At 51.9% G+C, this 20,066-nt stretch overlaps 1 protein-coding gene across 3 annotated transcripts in view; it reads right to left on the minus strand.

Annotated features, from left to right (window-relative positions):
- The window catches only part of BCAP31 (B cell receptor associated protein 31), a 30,474-nt gene extending 10,514 nt beyond the window's left edge, over positions 1–19,960 (minus strand). The window contains exons 1-4 of one of the 3 annotated variants that reach the window (XM_030304659.1): positions 19,865–19,960; positions 18,710–18,845; positions 16,845–16,945; positions 9,907–10,054 (exon numbers count right to left, since the gene is read on the minus strand). In XM_030304659.1, the coding sequence (XP_030160519.1) occupies positions 9,907–10,054; positions 16,845–16,945; positions 18,710–18,801 (341 nt within the window). In that variant the 5' untranslated portion in view covers positions 18,802–18,845; positions 19,865–19,960. Of the gene's footprint in view, positions 1–9,906; positions 10,055–16,844; positions 16,946–18,709; positions 18,846–19,397; positions 19,530–19,822; positions 19,845–19,864 lie in introns of those variants that run through there. The other 2 variants (XM_030304661.1, XM_030304660.1) reach the window with 2 other exon arrangements.
- Between the last annotated feature and the right edge of the window lie 106 nt (positions 19,961–20,066).

Here is a 20,066-nt window from a genome sequence, read left to right on the forward strand (position 1 = left end):
ACTATTCACAAAATACTCCCTACGTGCCAGAAACGAGGCTGAGAACATCTCCTGAATCCCCTCAACCCCCACCCCAAGCACACAAGGAGTACCCTCGTCCTCGCTCTACAGATCCGGGGAAAGGCTCAGGGAAGTTGCTTACGTGACTTACGCGAGGTCACCGAACAGCCAGGAACAGACCCAGGTTTCCAAAGCCATATCCGATTCCCAAGCCCACTACGGTCACAGCAGCCTGCCTCTCAGGGCCGCCACGGGTCATCACGGGGGGAGGGGGAAGCGGCCAACGGTCAGGGCAGAGCAGCAGAGCCCAGGCCGGACGCGGGCCCCTGCCCGGCACAGGCAGGCGGCTCGGCTCCCCTCACCTTCAGCACAAGCCCCGGTAGTCACGCAGGCAGCAGCTGTCCCCAGAGCTAGAGGCCGGCGGTAAGCAGGGCTGGCCTGAAGGCAAAGCAGAGCCCTTGCCCGCCTCAGAGGGTCTGGATGAATTCTACCCTGGGGGTTAACAGGGACTCAATCAGCTTCAAACAAGCAACCCAGCCACTAGGTCAGTGGCCATTAAGGAGAGAAACTTGGCAGAGAAGCAGAGGGGTAGCCCCATCTGGACTAAATGAAGCAACACAATCCAACCCAGAGGGGTACACAGAAGACAAGAGATCCCTGTGGACCAAATTCAGGTCGTTACACGTTGCGGGGTCCAGGGGTCCTGGGTCTGGATGGTGAGCACTACTTTGGTCCCGACCCGGACTGACATTTTAGCAAAAGCAGAGGGAAAAAAAGAGACAGTGTGGCCCTCTGAACACTCAAAACAGCCCAGCAGGAGCTGCTGTGCGGCCACAGTCCCAGCGACTCCAGAGGGATGATGGCCAGCTGCCAGTCTCAAGTGGGGAAGCAAGAACCGAGGAAAGGGGTGTGAGATACTAATAGACTGGACAGAGCCTGCAATTGCCCAAATCTTTACTAAGCAGCAACCTGCAGGTATCCTTGCCACAGACCGGAGGACCCAAGTGTGGTGCCGGGGCCAACAGCCATCCGCACCTTCTGGGGGTCCACGCGCTGTTTTCATAACGCCCCTGGGGTCTCTACTGCGGGAGCTCAGGAGACCGGAGAGCTGGGCTTCCAATCTAGAACGCCTGCCGTGGCAGTCTGCCAGGCTCAACCCGGACAGAGGCCTAAAACTGTCCTCACCTGCCCACAACGCCTTACTCAGTCCCTAGTGGTTTAACCAGCCCGTGGTGCGCACCCAGCCCCTCGGCACAGAGCTGACCAGCCTGCAGCGGACGAGCCCAGGTTCCCGTGCCACACCTCACAGGCTGCCCGGGGCCTTGGAGGACAGCCTTTAAGGCCAGCGAACGGTGCGGAGCGGGCCTCACAGAGCAGAGTCGGGAGAGACGCTTCAGGAAAGCATGAAGAGGCAGCAGGCGTTAGCTGGGCCATCAGGGGAGAATGGGGAGGGGGGCTTCCAAGCAGATGCCACAGAAACACTTGGGAAAGGGGAACCACAGAGCCAGCTCATGACATATAGAGGGCAAGGCAGAGACTATAGAAGGCTGCAAAGGAGGGCTCACGTCCTGAAGGAGCTGGCTGTCAAGCCTCTAGGCCAAAGGTGCTGTGGAGGGACGGACTGAAAGGAGGGAGTGGTGGGATCAATTCTCCGTGTCGGGAAGATCACTTGTCTGGGGCTACGGGGGCACAAATGGCATCAGGAAGCCCAGCTGGGATGAGAGCAGTGCCGCCATGGCAGTGGTTCCAAAGATGAGGAAGGCAGGCTCGGGAGGTGGGATCCCTAGGCCATCAAAGGGGGACGGTCTCAGTTCTATAAGGCGAAGAGTTCTGGAACGTGGCTGTACGACAGCGTGCACGGCCTCAACAGTACTGCACCGTACGCTTCAAAATGGTTCCGACGGTTAACGTTACGTGTACTTTACCAGGATTAAAAAAAACAAAACCCACAGGGACAGATCACAGGGGACAAGGAAAAATGGCAGAGCACCTCCAGGCTTCTGGGTTGGGACAGCAGTTCTCAACTCCGTGGCCCAGCCCAAAGAGAAAGGAGCACGAGGACCCGGGAAGGGAAGGAGCTGCCCACATCAGCGCCGCCATGCAGCAGAGAGGGGACCCATGCAGCAGAGCGGGGACGAAAGCCCAGACCCCGCTCCCACCCCCTGCCGCCCACTGCTGGAGGGAAGAGCAGGCTTATTTAAGGATGTGATGCTTTCTTTAAGCCCAAGGCCCTCTTCCCCAATTATGAGGAGTGCTCAACCCAATTCCAGCCACCCAACGTGCTCCTGACCCTGCTCGGAGCCAGTGCCACGAGCAGCCTCTCTTCTGAGCATCGCTCTCTTCCTCCGTGGTCCCCACATCCACTAACCTGCACTGCAGTCTCTGGGTCTCTATCCCGGTCTTACCTCTCCTGGCATGTTTCCGTTTCACCGCATCTCAATCCCAGGGAGCGGCCACCCTGCCGGCACTTCCCTCTACCCATCCGTCAACCCCTCCACGAAGCCGCCCACGGCCCATCCTGCTGACTGGCCGCCCTTTGCCTCCTTGAGCCTGGTCCTCATTCCTGCCAGCGAGCCCTGCCAGCTCCCTTCCTTCCAACACATGGATCTTCTGGCACCGCCACCCTGCAAGCGCCCCCAGCACAACCGCCAGCCCCTCAGCCTCAGAAACCCCGCTGGCTCCTTCCCTTCTCACCTGCACCTCTCCAACCTCCCTCAGCACCCCTGCTACCGTGCCCTGCCTCAGGCCACCGGCAGCTCGCTCTCCCACAAACTCCGACTCGGTCTCCCTCCATCTGGACTCTCCCACCCACTCCAACCTTTGCGCCGTTGTCAAACACGGACACGCGACTCTGACCAAGATGCAGTGCCCTCTGCCACACGGAGGTCAGGTGCAAACTCAGAAAGCAGCACTCAAAGCCCTCTACCCTCGCTCTCACCACACCTGACCCACGCACCCCACACTCAGACGAATTTCCTCGGGTTCAGGGGCCGAGCCAGCACCTACCAGCGCAACATGTGCAAACACAAACGAAAGAGGCAGAGGCTTCCAACAGGATCAGGAGACCCACAGCACCTGGCCTGAGGTGCGTGCAAAATGGCAACTGAGGGGTGTTTTCACGGTTTATGACCAGAAAAATGGGGGAAGAGGGGTTTGATGCTCAACAGTGGATAACTGGTTAGACATGCAATAATGCTGGAGAGGCAGATCAGTTGTTCTAGAACGATGCTCATGATAAACTTGGTAGAAAGAAAATGCAAGTTCCCACGTGGCAGCTACTGGTTGAGCCCGCCTTTTAAAGAAAAGTTTTTTAATGTTTATTTTTGAGAGAAAGAGACACTGTGAGCAGGGGCGGGGCAGAGAGAGAGGGAGACCCAGAATCCGAAGCAGGCTCCAGGCTCTGAGCTGGCAGCACAGAGCCCGACACGGGGCTCGAACTCACAAACCATGAGATCATGACCTGAGCCGAAGTCGGACGCTTAACCGACTGAGCCACCCAGGCGCCCCAGAGCCTCTTTTTTTTTTTTTAAATGTTTATTTAGAGAGAGAGAGAGAGAACGCACCCACATGTAAGTGAGCAGGAGAGGGGCAGAGAGACAGAGAGAACCCCAAACAGGCTCCTCACTGTCAGCTCAGAACCTGACATGGGGCTCAAACTCACGAACGGTGAAATCATGACCTGAGCCAAAATTAAGTCTGATGCTCAACCAACTGAACCCTCCAGGCACCCCTGCTTGGGTGTGGTATATAGAATGCTTAGCAAGTGGTAGCTGCTATCAGGTGTAAAAAACTCTTAGGAAGATACACAGCAAAGGTATAGGTCAACAGCGGTTACGGGAATAATAACATTTCAAAAAATTTATTTTATGTATTTAAAGCCTCATCTTCCTCCAAGGACTATGTGTTACCAGATGGCAATAATCTTCAGCTGTATGAAAGGGACCGAGAGAGTAGTCAGACTCGTGAAAGCAACACTAACAAGGAGGACATGCAGGAAGGTAGACTTTAGCTTATAAACGGCACAGGAGCCTTTCTACCAAAAGCTGGGCAATAACTACTTGGGGGAAAAAACCAGCCCACCATCTGGTCTACAGTCAGAGGCGGGCTGAAAACCAACAATCTGATATTGACAGCTCCCACCAGATGAGCGGCTATCTGAGCAGAGGATCAGACTAGGTGTGAGCTTGGGCTCGGGCCACTTAGAACTTGTGCGACTCGGGCCACTTGTCTCTCCACTGATAAGGCCCACAGAACAAAGCCGATTATTAAAGTTCTTCCTGGGTCTGAACGGAACCAGAACCCTAATGAGCCACACAAACAGCTCACACACAGAGGTGAGGTCACAGGGCCACGCAGTCTTAGAGACAAGCCCTCATTTTAACAGATGAGAACACAGAGTGCCAAGAGGGGAGGAGCCTATCCAAAGCCACGCCCTGACCTGGGGGGATCCAGTCTCCTGACTTCCCAATGTTGAGTCCTTCTTCAGACGCTGCGACTCTACGTGTGGATCTGTACGGGCGTGGCACCCCAGGCATCCTCTCCAGCCGTAGCTCCAACACAGGGCAAGAAGGGCTACTCATGTGCAGGCCTCCCCCAACTGCCTGTCGTCTTCTCCTTTCCGTGGCAACAACCCGGCACCGTCTCGTGGCAAGTAATGCTCACGTGTCCGCTGAGTGACGACTGTGAGTGGGAACACACAAAGCAACTGCCATAACATAACCAAACCTGACCCTGCAGAGAGAGATCTCTCTTGCTCGTTCTTTTGGAGGTTTGCGTACAGCTGACAGGAGTTAAGTGGTTCCGGGGCACCACGCTGAGTCAGCTGGGAGAGCATGCAACTCCTGATCTTGAGGTCATGAGTTCGAGCCCCACCTTGGGTACAGAGATTACTTAAAAAGAAAAGAAAATTCTTAGAGGCGCCTGGGTGACTCAGTCTGTTGAACGTCTAACTCTTGATTTGGGCTCAGGTCATGACCTCGTGGTTGTGATCAAGCCTAGCATCGGGCTCTGTGCTGGGTGTGGAGCCTGCTTGGAATTTTCTCCCCCCCCCACCCACTTGTGTGTGTTATGTGTGCACTCTCTCTAAAAAAATAATTTTAAAGTAAAAAAATAAAAAATGAATTTAAAAATATTAAAACAACATGTTCAGGGGCCCACAGACAAAGACACGTAGAACAAAACAATACAAGGAGGCAGCCCTCCACGTAGGGCACACAGTAGGTGCTAACAGACGAGACAGCCGTTCTTCAAAGGGGAAAGTGCTTCAAACGTCACAGGGCAGGCACAGCATGGTTTCTGAACCAAGCAGATAAACGAGGAGAGCAAGAGAGCTCTCCAAGTGTTTTAAATGCCTTCGACTGTGTCCAGACACAGAGGACTCCTATCCCAGGTAGTGAAACTGCACAACACGGCCACAACTGCCATCCGCTGGTGACCTCTGGAGTACTGCGCTTGGGTAGATGTGCCAGAGCGGTGCCGTCCAAGCACTAATGTGCACGGGGCGGGGAGCAGCCGGGAGCTTGCTCAAGCGCAGGCCCTCACCAGAAGGCCGGGGGCAGGTCTGGGGATCTGCGTTTCCAACAAGCTCCCAGGTTCAGTTCCTACTGAGGCTGCTGGGCTACAGGCGGTCAGAGCAGCGAGGCGCCAGGGGAACAGGACACCACGGATCCATTTCCCACGACTCGAGAGAGTTCAGAGGCAAAAAGGAACACAGCCTGGGAGGACTGACGTGGGAAAGTGGTTTCTAATACTAAATATTTCAAACCAGCTCACGTATCTGGGAGCAGGGAACTGGTTAAACGCACAATGGTCCCCTCACATGACTGACTACACGACCGTTAAAAACAAGAGAAGTCTGCATGAGTCATTTGGAAAAATCACGAAGATAGATCATTGAGTGAAAAGGGCAAGTCAGAGCAGAGCAAAAGAACCCACGGCACTCGTAAGAGAAAAGTTACACGTTACGTAAAACGTTATTTTAAAACTTTGGAAACATCCCAATTATTACCCATCTCTGGGGATGAGACGAGGCACTCCCTCCCGCGCCTGACATTTTTTTTAAAAGATTTTATTTTTAAGTAACCTCTCTACCCGACATGGGGTTTGAACTCACAACCCCAAGCAAGATCAAGAGTCACATGCTCCACCGACTGAGCCAGCCAGGTGCCCCAGGTGCCTGACACTTCTAGATTATTTGGGGGCCTTTATTTTGTGATGAACAGGTATAACTTTATAATAAAAGTAACAAAGATGACAGTTTTGTTTTCATTGAGTTTCCTGCAAGCCACGTATACGGGTCATGTGGACGTCAAGTCTAGACAAGACACTTCTATGGTTTACATGCAAAGAGAGAAGTTCCTCAAGGACCACAGCCACCGTATAAGACCTCACCCCTAGATTAGGGAGGAGTATGTCTTTCTGGAAAATTTTAGAAACAATTACACAGACTATTTGTGGGCAACTGGGGAATCCACACTGATCCCTGGGGTTACCGTTTCCTCTTCTAAGAAGCTGTACGAGACCAACCTCACATCTTTTTGGATCAGCTACTGGACAGGGACATGGGAGGGTGCAGCAGGGGCAGTGAAGCATCTTCTAGCTACAATGGAGAGGTAGGAGATCCGTGGCTGCCGGAACAACCACGCCCAAGAAGCTACCACAGTCTCTTGTCCCGGCTGACTCGTTTAAAAGGGAACTAGATCAAGTGTTCGGTGCTTGTAAAATGGACAGGTCACGGCAAAGTGGGGGAGATGGCTCCTAGGGCAGAGAATAAGAGCAGACCGGAACGGCGAGCTCAAATTTCACTCCATCCTCCTAACTTCTGTGCATCCTTCTGGGAACAGCCTAGCATGTAAACGAGTAGTGTTCTTCTCTGAAGCCGCTCCCTTAGGTTACAAAGGAAACTGTATCCCGATGATGATGCTGTTACCGGACTCGGCATTTACCAAAACATCCCCAGAACCAGACTTGAGTGTGTACTGTCCATGTCAACAAGTCAACTGCAGGAATGACGCTGGAGCACCCAGGTGCGCAGCGCTGCAGAGAGAGGGGACTGAGACGAGCACACACTCACTCGCCTGGCACTCTTGGCTACCCACTGCCCCTGGCCCAGCCACACGGCCCTGTCCCGGAGGGTCCCTCTGGAAGAGACTGTGAAAGCAGAACCGTCAGGAGAGTAACTTCAAAGACACAGAACGTGGAGAATAAGCACCACTCTACCCTCCACGGTGACCACCTCTGAATTCTAATCTCGTTAGTTTAGATATGCAAATCTGCAGTTTGCCAGCGTCTAGCAAGAGGTGGGGTCCCAAATGCAACCCTCCAGGCAGCACCAGCCGACACAGGTCAACGAGGCTGGCACCTCCCTCCTGGCAGCCCCAGCCTTCACGCAGGGGGCTAAGAGCTCTTCTTCTGCCACTACCTGCCCCTAGGCTGCAAGAAGCCACAACCCCAGGTCCGTAGGAGATCCTGACTGGCCCTGCCTCTGCCGCCCTTTGTGAACCTACACAGTCATTTACAAATGTGTCCCCCACTAAAAACTCGAGTCGCAGGGCACCTGGGTGGCTCAGTGGGTTAAGTGTCCGACTTCAGCTCCAGTCATGATCTCATGGTTCATGGGTTCAAGCCCCGCATCAGGCTCTGTGCTGACAGCTCAGAGCCTGGAACCTGCTTCGGATTCTGTGTCTCCCTCTCTCTCTGCCCCTCCCCTGCTTGAGCTGTCTCTCTCTCTCTCTCAAAAACAAATAAAGAGTAAAAAAAAAGTTGAAAAACAAAAACAAAACAAAAACCTCGAGTCTTGTTAGACTCGGCCCTATTAGTGAACCCATCCAGACAGCTGTGGATTCCCAGTGGCAGCTAACCTACCTGCTGTTCAAGCCCTCCCAGCTCCCATCTCTCTCAGCACCTGCTCACCATGACAAGCCCCAAGTGTCCTCCGCAGAGAAATGCTGAGCAGGCTGAGAGTGGAGCCTGTCCCCAAATGGAGCGGGTCCCTGCAGCAGCTACTCATGGGAGTTAGGATCCCACCTGACTGCATACTGTTATGCCAGCACCCTGACCGCACTTCGGCATCTGGTCCCTAGGAATCCAAAGAGAGCCTGGCAAACACCGTGCTGAGAAAGTCCAGACACACTAAATGGATGGAGGGCAGGTGAGACGGACAGAACTCATGCTCTCTGAGTTCATAGTCACCAATGATCTCTCTCTCTTCTCTGAGAGCATACAGGCTATTACTCTTTCTAAAACACGAACTGAGATCGAAGTCAGGCCTGCACACTCTAGTCAGTTCTTCACCAGCCCTCTCCCTCGGCTGGAAACTGGGGTGTTTGTGTGGAGTCTCCCAGCACCTCTCCTACCCCGTGGCTCCTCAAGGACCAGCAATTTCACCTGCAGAAGGCCTCAAAGAGCCTCTGGACAGGATGCCGTTAGTCTGAGCAGAAGTTAAGCCCCTCACCTGGGATTTCCATTCCCTCGTTCCAAGGCTTCCTTTACCCTTGGCTTTCTGCCCGCCCTTTCCTTACCTTACATAAAAAGGTCAAAGTAACTATCTTTGCCTCAGGTCTTTCTGTGTTTCACCATCCAGCTCACTGCAGGCTTTCGCCTTCCTGACGACACTTTTCTTACAGCTCTGTGTGCTCTCTTGGTGCGGTCCTTAGTTTTCTTTCTGTCCTTCCTATCTTCCACAGAAAACGTAAGCTGGCCTGGGAGTCCCTCCCCACACCCCAAGGCCTCTGTGTGCCCTTCAGACACAGTCAACTCTTCCTCCTCCCAGGGGCTCACCTACAGTTAGACTCAATCTCCCAGGACCTGCTTCCCTTTCAGTCTCAAACCACAAGATCACGCCTCTTTTTCGGAGCATCCCAAAACCCTCCAACTCCAGGGTATGTATCCTCCCAGCCTTCTCGCTGCTGGACTCTCCAGTTGGAAGACAGCATGCCTGCAGACCCCTTCAGTGATCCAACAGACCACTTGGAAAAGCTCTGCCCTTTCCGGCTCCAACCCTACCACCTTCCAACTTCGACCCGAAGTGGTTAAGGTCACCTGAACAAGGGACTTTTCTTTTGCAAACCTGAAACCCAAGCAGGTAGTCATTCTAATGCCCAGTGAAGAAGGATATCCAGCTTACTAGAGGCAGAAAAGCCCTGCTAAAGAATTCACACGCTACCCTGCTAACCTCTGGAAGCCCTTGGCCCGAGTGTAAGGTTTACTCCCAGCCAGTTAGCACGCCCAAGGGCAGCCGGGCCTTTCTGATGGGAAATCTTAAGAGCAGAAGGCAGCAAACTGGCCTCCAGACTCAAACAGGTACTTTATTATCAGTTTGGTCTTACCCAACTAGCCACCCCCTCAGCCCTGACTGAGGCACTCGGTCTCGCCAACAAAACAACAAAAAAACAAAAACCACCAGAAACACACAGGCTGCTGTGGAGCACAATATTCTCCTGTAACAGATCTACACTGGGGAAGGCGCTGGGCATAAGCATGGTCTCAGCCCCTTCCTGACATTTCTGCCCACTCTTCTCAGGTCAGGTGCCCATGTCCAAAAGGCTCCTATTCAATTAGCCCCTTTAATTAAGTTGGCCTCCAAAGATACTCTCCCAGAGTACGACGCCTCTTCACTTACTCCAACCCATACGCAGAGAGCAAGCTGGGCATGTTTCGCCCTAAAAGAGCACGTAGCAAGTTATGGCAGAGACAGAACACAAGTCTTCTGACCTTCCAGTCACTGATCTCCCACCACCACACTGCCTCTGAAGGTCAGAAGGAAAGCTGGAGGCTCCGGGGAAATCTGGTGGCTTCCAGAGCACAGACAAGGCCTCCGGTTCAAGACCAAAGACTGAAGAAGTCAAGGTCACAGGCTAGCCCAGGGCTCCCTTCCCAACCCCTAGCCCCTTGTCCCTCCTCACTCACAAGGACAGCAGCAAGGAAAAGCCAGCAATATAGAGATTCCTCTGGGCACGGAAAAGCTTCATGTGGAAGTGTTCCATGGCCCCGGGATTATTCTGCAGGTTCACCTTCTCTGTCACATCATCATACTTCCGGATCTCACGCACAGCATCTGCAGCAGAGAAGAGACGTGAGGGCATTTAACTCCTACTGACATTGGGGTGTCCAGGGGAGAGGCAGCAGGGCTCAAGGTGACCTCACTTCCGTCACATCCGCCACCCCAGTTATCCCCCGTTCTACACACACCTTGGGGGACACCTTCTCAAGAGCTCCGCTCTCAGACCCATTCTCTCCTTTGGTTTTTCTCAGGTCGCTCCCTGGCCCCAGCCTTCACAGACCACAAACCCGCTCATATCAAGGTGCTAACCCAAGTCTGAAGTGTTGCTGGCAATGGCCATGGCGCCCCCAACATGCGATTCTGCTTAGCTCAAGTCGGACTGGCCATCAGGTGCCCCAGTGATAAACCAGGGTAATCCCCCACTGAGGAGGTACCAGTGTCCTAGGAGTCAAGACCCTGAGGGCGCCTGCCTGCTAAAGACTTGGGCTTTGGGGCACACGGGGGCTCAGTCGGTTGAGCATCTGATTTCGGATCAGGTCATGATCTCACAGTCCGTGAGTTCAAGCCCTGCGTTGGGTTCTGTGCTGACAGCTCAAGCTTAGAGCCTGCTTCGAATTCTGTGTCTCCTCTCTCTCTCTGCCCCTACCCTGCTTGTATGTGCACGTGTGCTCTCTCTCTAAAAAAATAAACATTACAAAAAAAGACTCAAGCTTTTCCATTCCTAAATTTCGTAATGGGTTTTATTATATAAACAGTATTACCCTAAAAATAAATGTTAAGATGTCTACATTACCCAAAGCAATTGGCAGATTGCATGCAATCCCTATCAAAGTACCAACAAACAACATTTTTCACAGAACTAGAACAAACACTTCTAAAACGTGTATGGAACCACGAAAGACCTGGAATAGCCAAAGCAATCTTGAAAAAGAAAAACAAAACAGGAGGAATCACAATTCCAAATTCTAAATTATATTACGATGCAGTAGTAATTAAAACCATATGGTACTGGCATAAAAATAGACACATAGATCAACAAAACAGAATAGAAAATCTAGGAAAAAACCCCACAGCTGTATGGTCAATCTTCCACAAAGAAGAAAAGTATATCCAATGGGAAAAGCACAGTCTCTTCAATAAATGGTGTCGGGAAAACTGGACAATTCTTCATGCAAAAGAATGAAACTGGACCACTTTCTTTCACCATACACAAAAATAAACTCAAAAATGCATTAAAGACCTAAATGTGACACCTGAATCCATAAAAATCCTTGAACAGAGCACAAGCAATAATTTCTCTGACATCAGCCACAGCAACATTTTTCTAGTTATGTCTCCTGAAACAAATAAAACAAAAGTAAACTATTGGGACCACAGCAAAATACAAAGCTTCTGTACAGCAAAGGAAACAATCGACAAAAACTAAAAGGCAACCTATGGAATGAGAAAAGATAAAAAAAAAAAAAAACTTCAAAGAAAAACCAAAAACTGTCTTATTCTGATTACAAAATGAATGCAAGCTCATAAAAAATTCAAATACAACCTATATACCTGAAATGTGTAAAGAGAAAGAATCCCATGACGTAATCACCTCCAGTAAGCATAATACGTTGGTCATCTTACCTAAAGCAGTCACTGTCAGCCACGTTACCCTATTTCCTCTGTAACACACACCCTAATCTGATATTATCCTAATTACAGGTTTATTGTCCATCTCCGTTGAATCAGACTACAAACTCCACTAAGGAAGAAATCTTTTCTTCTACATCCAGGCCCTAGCACAGCTCTGGGTGCACAGGGGGCATGCAAATAACTACTGAATCGCCAATAGCCTCTGCTCCTGGGCGGCACTGTTAGACGTAGAGTGCCCCAGTTTACAAATATACTCATATCTGTTTGCCTATTATTGTATAAATGGAATAACCTACTGCTTTTTCCTCCCTTACCCCTGAGACATCTTTTTAAAAGCTGGCACATAAAGATCTACCTAGAAAGGTCTGTTAACAGACACCCATGGGAAAGGAGCAAGTTAACACTATATGGACACTGTTTGGTTCTTAATGTCTGGTTCGAGACTGCTTGGGTTTTTTTTTTTTCCAATTAAAAAAAAAATTTTTTTTAACGTTTATTTTTGAGAGAGAGAGTGCAAGTGAGAGAGAGCACAAGCGGGGGAGGGGGAAAGAGAGAGGGGAAGACAGAGATCACAAGCACTGCAGCACAGAATCCAATGTGGAGCTGGAACTCACAAAACTGTGAGATCACGACCTGAGCTAAAACCAAGAGGTGGATGCTTAACCAATTGAGCCACCCAGGCGTCCCGAGTCTGCTGGTTTTTAAGCTGACTTCACATTATAAGAAATGTGCTGGGGCGCCTGGGTGGCTCAGTCGGTTAAGGGTCCGACTTCGGCTCAGGTCATGATCTTGCGGTCCGTGAGTTCGAGCCCGCGTCGGGCTCTGTACTGACAGCTCAGAGCCTGGAGCCTGTTTCGGATTCTGTGTTTCCCTCTCTCTCTGACCCTCCCCCATTCATGCTCTGTCTCTCTCTGTCTCAAAAATAAATAAACGTTAAAAAAAAATTAAAAAATAAAAAAGAAATGTGCTCTTTACTGGCATTGCACCCTTGTGTTACATCTGGAACATGAAACAAGCATTCTCCAACACTGAGCAGGAGTTACAACCAGGACAACAACATACCTATTTGTTATGAACTGTGTGTTCCTGTCCCCCCCCCCACCATTCCTATATAACCCCCCATTCCTATAACCCCCAATGGATTGGTATTAGGACGTGGAGCCTTTGAGAAGGGTTAGGTCATGAAAGTGGGGCCCTCATGAATGAAGTTAGTGCCCTTATAAAAGAGACCCCCCCGAGCGCTCTCATCCTTTTTGCCACGTGAGGACAAAACGAGAAGGTTTTATGAACAAGGAACAGGGCCCTCACCAGACATCAAATCTGCCGGTACCTTGATCTTGGACTTCCAGCCTCCAGAACTGTGAAAAATACATGTCTGTTGTTTAAGCCACACGGTCTATGACATTTTTGTTATAGCAGCCCAATCTAAGACATAAAACTTAAAATGTTCATACCCTTGGGGGTGCCTGGATGGCTCAGTCAGTTAAGTATCTGACTCTTGATCTCGTTTTGGGTCATGATCTCAGTTTGTGAGATCCAGCCCTGCCTCAGGCTCTGTGCTGATAGCGCAGAGCCTGCTTGGGATTCTCTCTCTCACACTCTCTGCCCCTCCCCCGCTTGCAATCTCTCTCTAAATAAACTTAAAAAAATGTTCATACCCTCAGATTCACCTATTCCACCTCTATGAATTTATCCTACATGAACATTTGCATAAATGTGTAATGATACAAGTGCGACTGTAAAGAAAGAATTGAATTACAGCAAAACCATGTGTTAGAATACCACACCATCTTTAAAAAGGATGAGATTGCTGTAAAAAGATATCTAAGACAACACGGAAAACACACAACCAATCCAGAATAGCGTGTACTATGATCTGAATCCAATCCCAAGAGGTACGTAATATACGTATATATTTTTGCTGTTTATTTATTTTTGAGAGAGACAGCACTAGCTGGGGAGGGGCAGAGAGAGAGAGGGAGACACAGAATCCGAAGCAGGCTCCAGGCTCTGAGCTGTCAGCACAGAGCCCAATGTGCAGCTCGAACTCACGAACTGTGTGATCACGTCCTGAGCCGAAGTCAGACGCTTCACCAGCTAAGCCACCCAAGACACCCCTGGTACTTGATGTTTTAACAAAGATGTCAGCATGGAAAAATGCTGTGGAGGGGCGCTTGGGTGGCTCAGTCATCCAACTCTTGATTTTGGCTCAAGTCATGATCTCACAGCTCATGTGATTTAGCCCTGCATCAGGCTCTGCACTGACAGTGCAGAGCCTGCTTGGGATTCTCTCTTGCTCCTCCACCGCTCATGACTAGTGCACACGCGCGCTCTCTCTCTCTCTCTCTCTCTCAAAAATGTTTAAAAAAAAGGCAGTTCGGGGCGCCTGGGTGGCGCAGTCGGTTAAGCGTCCGACTTCAGCCAGGTCACGATCTCGCAGTCCGTGAGTTCGAGCCCCGCGTCAGGCTCTGGGCTGATGGCTCAGAGCCTGGAGCCTGTTTCCGATTCTGCGTCTCCCTCTCTCTCTGCCCCTCCCCCGTTCATGCTCTGTCTCTCTCTGTCCCAAAAATAAATAAACATTGAAAAAAAAATTTTTTTTAAATAAAAAAAAAAAGGCAGTTCAACAGCTTAGAAAAGGAGAATGAAAAATGCCTGTCGAAACATACAACAAAACACCAACAATGGTTTTCTGTGAGACATGGAATACTGGGGAAGGGGGGGGGGATTCAACTTTCTGGGTTAAACTTCTGGATTTTTAAGAATGTGCTATTTTGTGATTTAAATAACACACATTGGAGCTCCTGGGTGACTCAGTAGATTAAGTGTCTGACTTGATTTTGGCTCAGATCATGATCTCACAGTTCGTGGGACCAAGCCCTGCATCGGGCTCTGGGCTGACAGCTCAGATTTTCTTTCTCTCTCTCTCTCCCTCTCCCTCCCCCTCTCCCATGCGCACTCGTGCGTTCTCTCAAAATAAACTTTTAAAACAAACACACTTTTCTACACCACCATTTGCATCCAGAAACCCCACTGCCCTAAGGACCACCATAGCCAACGGCAGGGAACAGATGGGATGGAGTGTTAGGCCACACTAGCCCAAGTCACAAAACAGAGTGCTGCCCTCCCTGTATCAGGCCCCTGGACCAGCGCAGCTGACCCTGGAAGTTCATCAAGCCCACCCCCAGCCCCAGCCCTACCCCAGACCCCTCCCAGATAAGGCTAGAGTCCAGCCAGGGCTGAAGCTATAGCTAGTTATGCCCATCACCTTCCACCAGGATTTCCTGCTAACTGACGTTTATATTTTTAGAGGCCTCCACAGACCTCTCTATGTTACACTTCTTACCGTTAGAGTAGAAAGCAGCCAGTCGTCATAGCCAGTGTCTCTCTACAACTTCCAAGCAGTTCCCTGACCTCAAAAAAAAATAGCACCTTTGCCAACTACTGGATTCTGCAAAGGGCCTCCCTGGCCCATCAGCGATGCTAGAAAAGAGAGCACTCGTGGAGCCTGGTGCAGAGGGGCAAGGCCCTAAGGGAGCACCCCAGCATAGCCCCTGCCACTCCCATTCTTGCCCCTACCCTACACCCAAAAGCAAAAGCACACACACTCGGTTCCGATCTAAAGTCCAGCTTTTTTTTTAAGTTTATTTTTTTTTTTAATTTTTTTTTTTCAACGTTTATTTATTTTTGGGACAGAGAGAGACAGAGCATGAACAGGGGAGGGGCAGAGAGAGAGGGAGACACAGAATCGGAAACAGGCTCCAGGCTCTGAGCCATCAGCCCAGAGCCTGACGCGGGGCTCGAACTCACGGACCGCGAGATCGTGACCTGGCTGAAGTCGGACGCTTAACCGACTGCGCCACCCAGGCGCCCCTTTAAGTTTATTTTTGAGAGAGGAGAAAGAGAGAGAATGAATCCCAAGCAGGCCCCACACTGTCAGCACTGTCACACAGAGCCCAACACGGGGCTAGAACTCATGAAGCATGAGATCGTGACCTGAGCCAAAAGCAGTAGTCAAATGCTTAAAAGACTGAGCCACTCAAGCGTCCCTACAGTCCAGCTTTTAAATGTGCAAAGGCTAACGCAGGTATTCCCTACCCACTCCGTGCTCACAGAACACTCAGGGAAACAACCTTGATTGGAAAGAGCTACCTCCTGGGCCCCTGCCAAGTATTTCAAGAACAGCACGGTTGCATATGAGGGCAGCTGGTACCCACCCTACACCGCTGGGAAGGGTAGGCCGCACCTGGCCTGTTCAGAGGAAGTCCTGCCTGAACTTATCCCTTCAGGCCCCAAGACATTAGGAAGGAAATGCCTAATGCTCAGCTAGTGAGTGGAGCCTTGCACATTCCCCGTGAACCACGGCCCCCTGCCCTTCCACCCACTACCACATTTCTGCCAGAAACTAAGGGAAAGAAGAGCGTTTTGAGTCTAAGCAGGTCACACTCTGGAAACGGGACCGCTGTCTGCAGCAGGGCCCAGCCAATGCTTTCAAGTCCAAATAGGGGGACGTACTGATCACTTACCACAGCGAAACGCACGTTTCACAGCCAGATGAGAACTATACTGATTCCTCTGGTCTCTAAACAATCACACCGCCACCACATCACAAGATGCCTGCCTTCCATCTTAACACCACAAGGCCCCAGGCCCCATCCCCGAGCATGCTCTGGAACCAGCTTATCTTTCAAGCCCTGCTGGTGTGCACCTCAATGTGTTTATAGAACTTCTTGGCCAGAAGGACCCAGAGAGACCCGGCCTGACCCATCCAGAGAGGTCTGGGATATACTGCCAGACCTCTCAGTACCCCCCCCCCCAAGCCACAGGACGTGGCAGCTTCCTCCCCAGCCCCACTCCCTTTTGGTAGCTCAGTTCCTTATTCACAGCCTGTCTGTGTGACTCAAGAGCAGTACTGCTTAAACCAAGGTCAACAAGGACCAGCCAGCTTCTCTCGGTTTCAGTTCTGGAATGACCTCAGGAGCCGCCCCAGAAAAGTGAGGTGGCTGTCATAAAGTGCATAAAGGCTGCTGGTCAAAATAAAGGCCCTGCCGGCAGTCAGCAGCACCCTCTTCCCAAGAGAAAGACAGAGGCACCAAAGTGGTCTCCTCTGAGAAGCTCAACCTGCAGGCTGCCCGTGGCACGGAGCCTTGCAGCAGAGGCCATGCCATGGCGAAGGGTCTGGGCAGGTGGCCGCCCTCAGCCACGGCTCACTCACCGATGACCAGCAGCACAAGGATGACAATGAGAACTACGAAGAAGGTATTGCCGTACATCACCACCAGCTCCACCAGGCGGGACTTGAAAATCTTCTGCCATCTGTGAAGACAAAAAGGCTGAAGAAACAAACACACTTGGGACTCGGGCCCCAGGAACAGAGCCAGTCCCGCACTCTTCCCCAATGGCTGAGTATCTTGAAAAGACTCGGCCTCAGTGGCCTGCAGTGCTCCAATTTAGAACATCTGTTCAAGAGCGGAAAGGAGAAAAAAAAAAAGGGCCTGTGCACGTATAAAAAATTTCTAAAAAAGCACAATCTTAAATGCTAATCATCTCTAGGGAAAGAAACAAAACCTTTGTTTGATTACTAAGGTATAATTAACACACGACATACTACCAGTTTCAGGGGCAGGAGAAGCGAAAACCGGACCTTTTGTTGCGTTCCTCTACGTGATATTCAAAAGGTTGGCCACACGCACACTTCTTCAAACAGCTTCTCCACGTGACCCAAGTGCGTTCATCTAGACTCCCACCACCCTAGGTTATTGTGAAGCAGACCCAAGACCCCTCTTCATTTCCTTCCATAAGTACGTAAGGATGTAACTCCGTCACGAAAGCACCTTTGGGAATGGCTAATACAATCACAATGCCATCGCCAGACTCAAGAAAATTAACAAGAATCCCTCGTTATCAGAGCCAGAGTCCCAAAGTCCAATTGCTGCATTTCTTTTTAAAGCTTGGTTTGTTTAAATCTGAACTGATGAGGTTTTGACTCTGCATTTAGTTAGTATTTTCAATTTCTCCTCACCCTCTTCTGTCTTCCTTCCCAGACCACTTTTTGCAGAAACCAGGGTGGTTATCTTACAAAGCTGCCCAGGTCGCAGCTCCAAAAGGGCCTCTGTCTCTGCATCTCCCCCCTGAACTGTATGAAGTGCGAAGAGACTCAGATCTGGCTTTGGCAAAAACATTTCTTAGACAAGGTTGAAAAGTTTTTATCCCATCAGCGGTCCGTATCTTTCAATTAAAAAGTTTTTTAAGGGGCGCCTGGGTGGCGCAGTCGGTTAAGCGTCCGACTTCAGCCAGGTCACGATCTCGTGGTCCGTGAGTTCGAGCCCCGCATCAGGCTCTGGGCTGATGGCTCAGAGCCTGGAGCCTGTTTCCGATTCTGTGTCTCCCTCTCTCTCTGCCCCTCCCCCATTCATGCTCTGTCTCTCTCTGTCCCAAAAATAAATAAACGTTGAAAAAAAAAATTAAAAAAAAAAAAAAGTTTTTTAAAATACCTGTGAAGAATTAGCGTTATTTGTAATTTTCTAATTAAAATCAGAATGTGTTCACATATTACCTGCAATTAAAAATTAATCTCCAATTAACTCCGAACAGGCCCCCCGTTCTTTAAAAGGAATATGGCTTCACCTCTCACTGGCTGAGTAATGCTCATGAGGCTCCTACACAATGCCAGCGGGACTAGTGAGGAGGACAGGAGTCACCAAATCAACTACAACACGACCCCACGGTGTGTGTCTTCCAGATGCCACACTGCCATCCCCTGAACCCTTGGGGACCAAGGGAAGGCGGAGGGCAGCGTTCCCAGAAACATAACTAGAGACGGCTCTTCCTCCTTTTGGGGCATTCTGAAGGCCAGAAGGCAGGGTGCCCAGGGAGGGAATTCAGCAAGACGTGACAAAGCAAAACCGTGTAGAAGGCCGGCAATGGTTATCACAGCCCCTGCCACCCCAACCCCACACGGGTTCTACCTGTTTCCATGTGGCCCTGATGCCGGGGTCTTCCCAGCTTTCCGCACACAAGCTATGGGGCTCGGCGCAGTCACCCTCTTGCTCGCCTGCCCGCTTGCTCCACGGGCCTTACCTTTTGGGAGAAATGAAGGGAATGCAGAGCAGCAGCACAGCAAAGACCTCTGCGTAGAGGAAGGTGGCGACTGCAGTCCACTGCAGACTCATCCTGTTGCTAGAAGGTTTCCAGCAGTGAGATGTGAGTTTGTTTCCTGGCAGGACAGAAAAGGGACAGAAGTCGTGAGAGCCGAGCGGCCACTCCTGACCCTCTACCCCAGCATTCCACTCGTTTTCCAAACCACTGGCTGAAACTGGGCACGACTCGGCAGGGACACTTGGCCAACGGCGCCCAAAGGCCTGACAAACTCCCGTTTGCCAGGGCGGAGGTACTTGCTGCCTCCTAGCACGCGCGTTCTGGGGAATTCCTCTCCCGGTTGAGTTGGGCAAACTCCTTAGGCCTGCCTACCCGAGAAAGCATTCTGAATTATGATCATGCAGACGAGACAAAATTCTCGACATCCATCGGGCCCTCTCCCTTCCCAGCCAGCTCCGGGGTGGCCGCATCTCGATAACGCACTTTTCCCCGGAGCCGCGGCGTCCCCGCCCCCCAGGGAAACCGGAAGACCCTTCCCTGCCGAGCCTCTGAGCCTTCCCAAACAGGGCCGAAAGAGAACCTGCAGCCTCCCTCCGGGGCGCGAGCAGGGGCTAAAAATGGCCTTCCGACGCCGCGTCTGCCTCCCACGAGGTGGGAGAACTCGAGGTACCTCAGAGAGCCCCGCAGAGCGACTCCTACCGGGCGGGAGTCAGGGCCAAAAACAAACGCAGATCCCGACTAAGCGCCTCATGGCCCCGTCCAAAGAAAGTTCTAGAAAAAGCGGTCTTTTCGGAAACCGGAAGAGCCCCTCTCCTCAGCCCTGGTCGGCCCCAGCGCCCACGCGGCTCGAGACCCGCCCTCCTCCGCGCGCCACGCGCGCGACCCCCCGGGACGCGGCCCTAGCCCGCCACGCCCCCCACAGGCCCCACCCCGGCGGCCCCTCCCCAGGGGCTTCGCCACCGCCCCTCACCCCCGCGGAGGCCCTGAAGCCCCCGGAGCCCAACTGGAGCCGCCGCCCCGACTTCCCTCCCCAGCCCCGTCCCCGCACTCCCGGCTCGGCCGTCGTCCCCACGCCCCGCGGCCCCTCCGCACTACCCGCCGCTGCCCCTCGTCGAAGGCCCGGAGGCCCACGCTCACCGAGCTTCCCACGGCCGACGCACACGCCCCGCCGCCGTCACCGAACGCTCCCACCGCAGCCCTGGCCCCGCCCCTTCCCCCCGCGGCCGGAAACCGGAAGCACCCGCCGCGTCCCGCCCCGCCCCCGACCGCACCCAGGCCCCGGCGACTCCGCCCACGGCCGGTTTTCGCCCCGCCCCCGAGCCGTGGCTCCGACGCCCAG

This window comes from Lynx canadensis, chromosome X (genome assembly GCF_007474595.2).
Source record: "Lynx canadensis isolate LIC74 chromosome X, mLynCan4.pri.v2, whole genome shotgun sequence".
Classification (NCBI taxonomy): Eukaryota; Metazoa; Chordata; class Mammalia; order Carnivora; family Felidae; genus Lynx; species Lynx canadensis.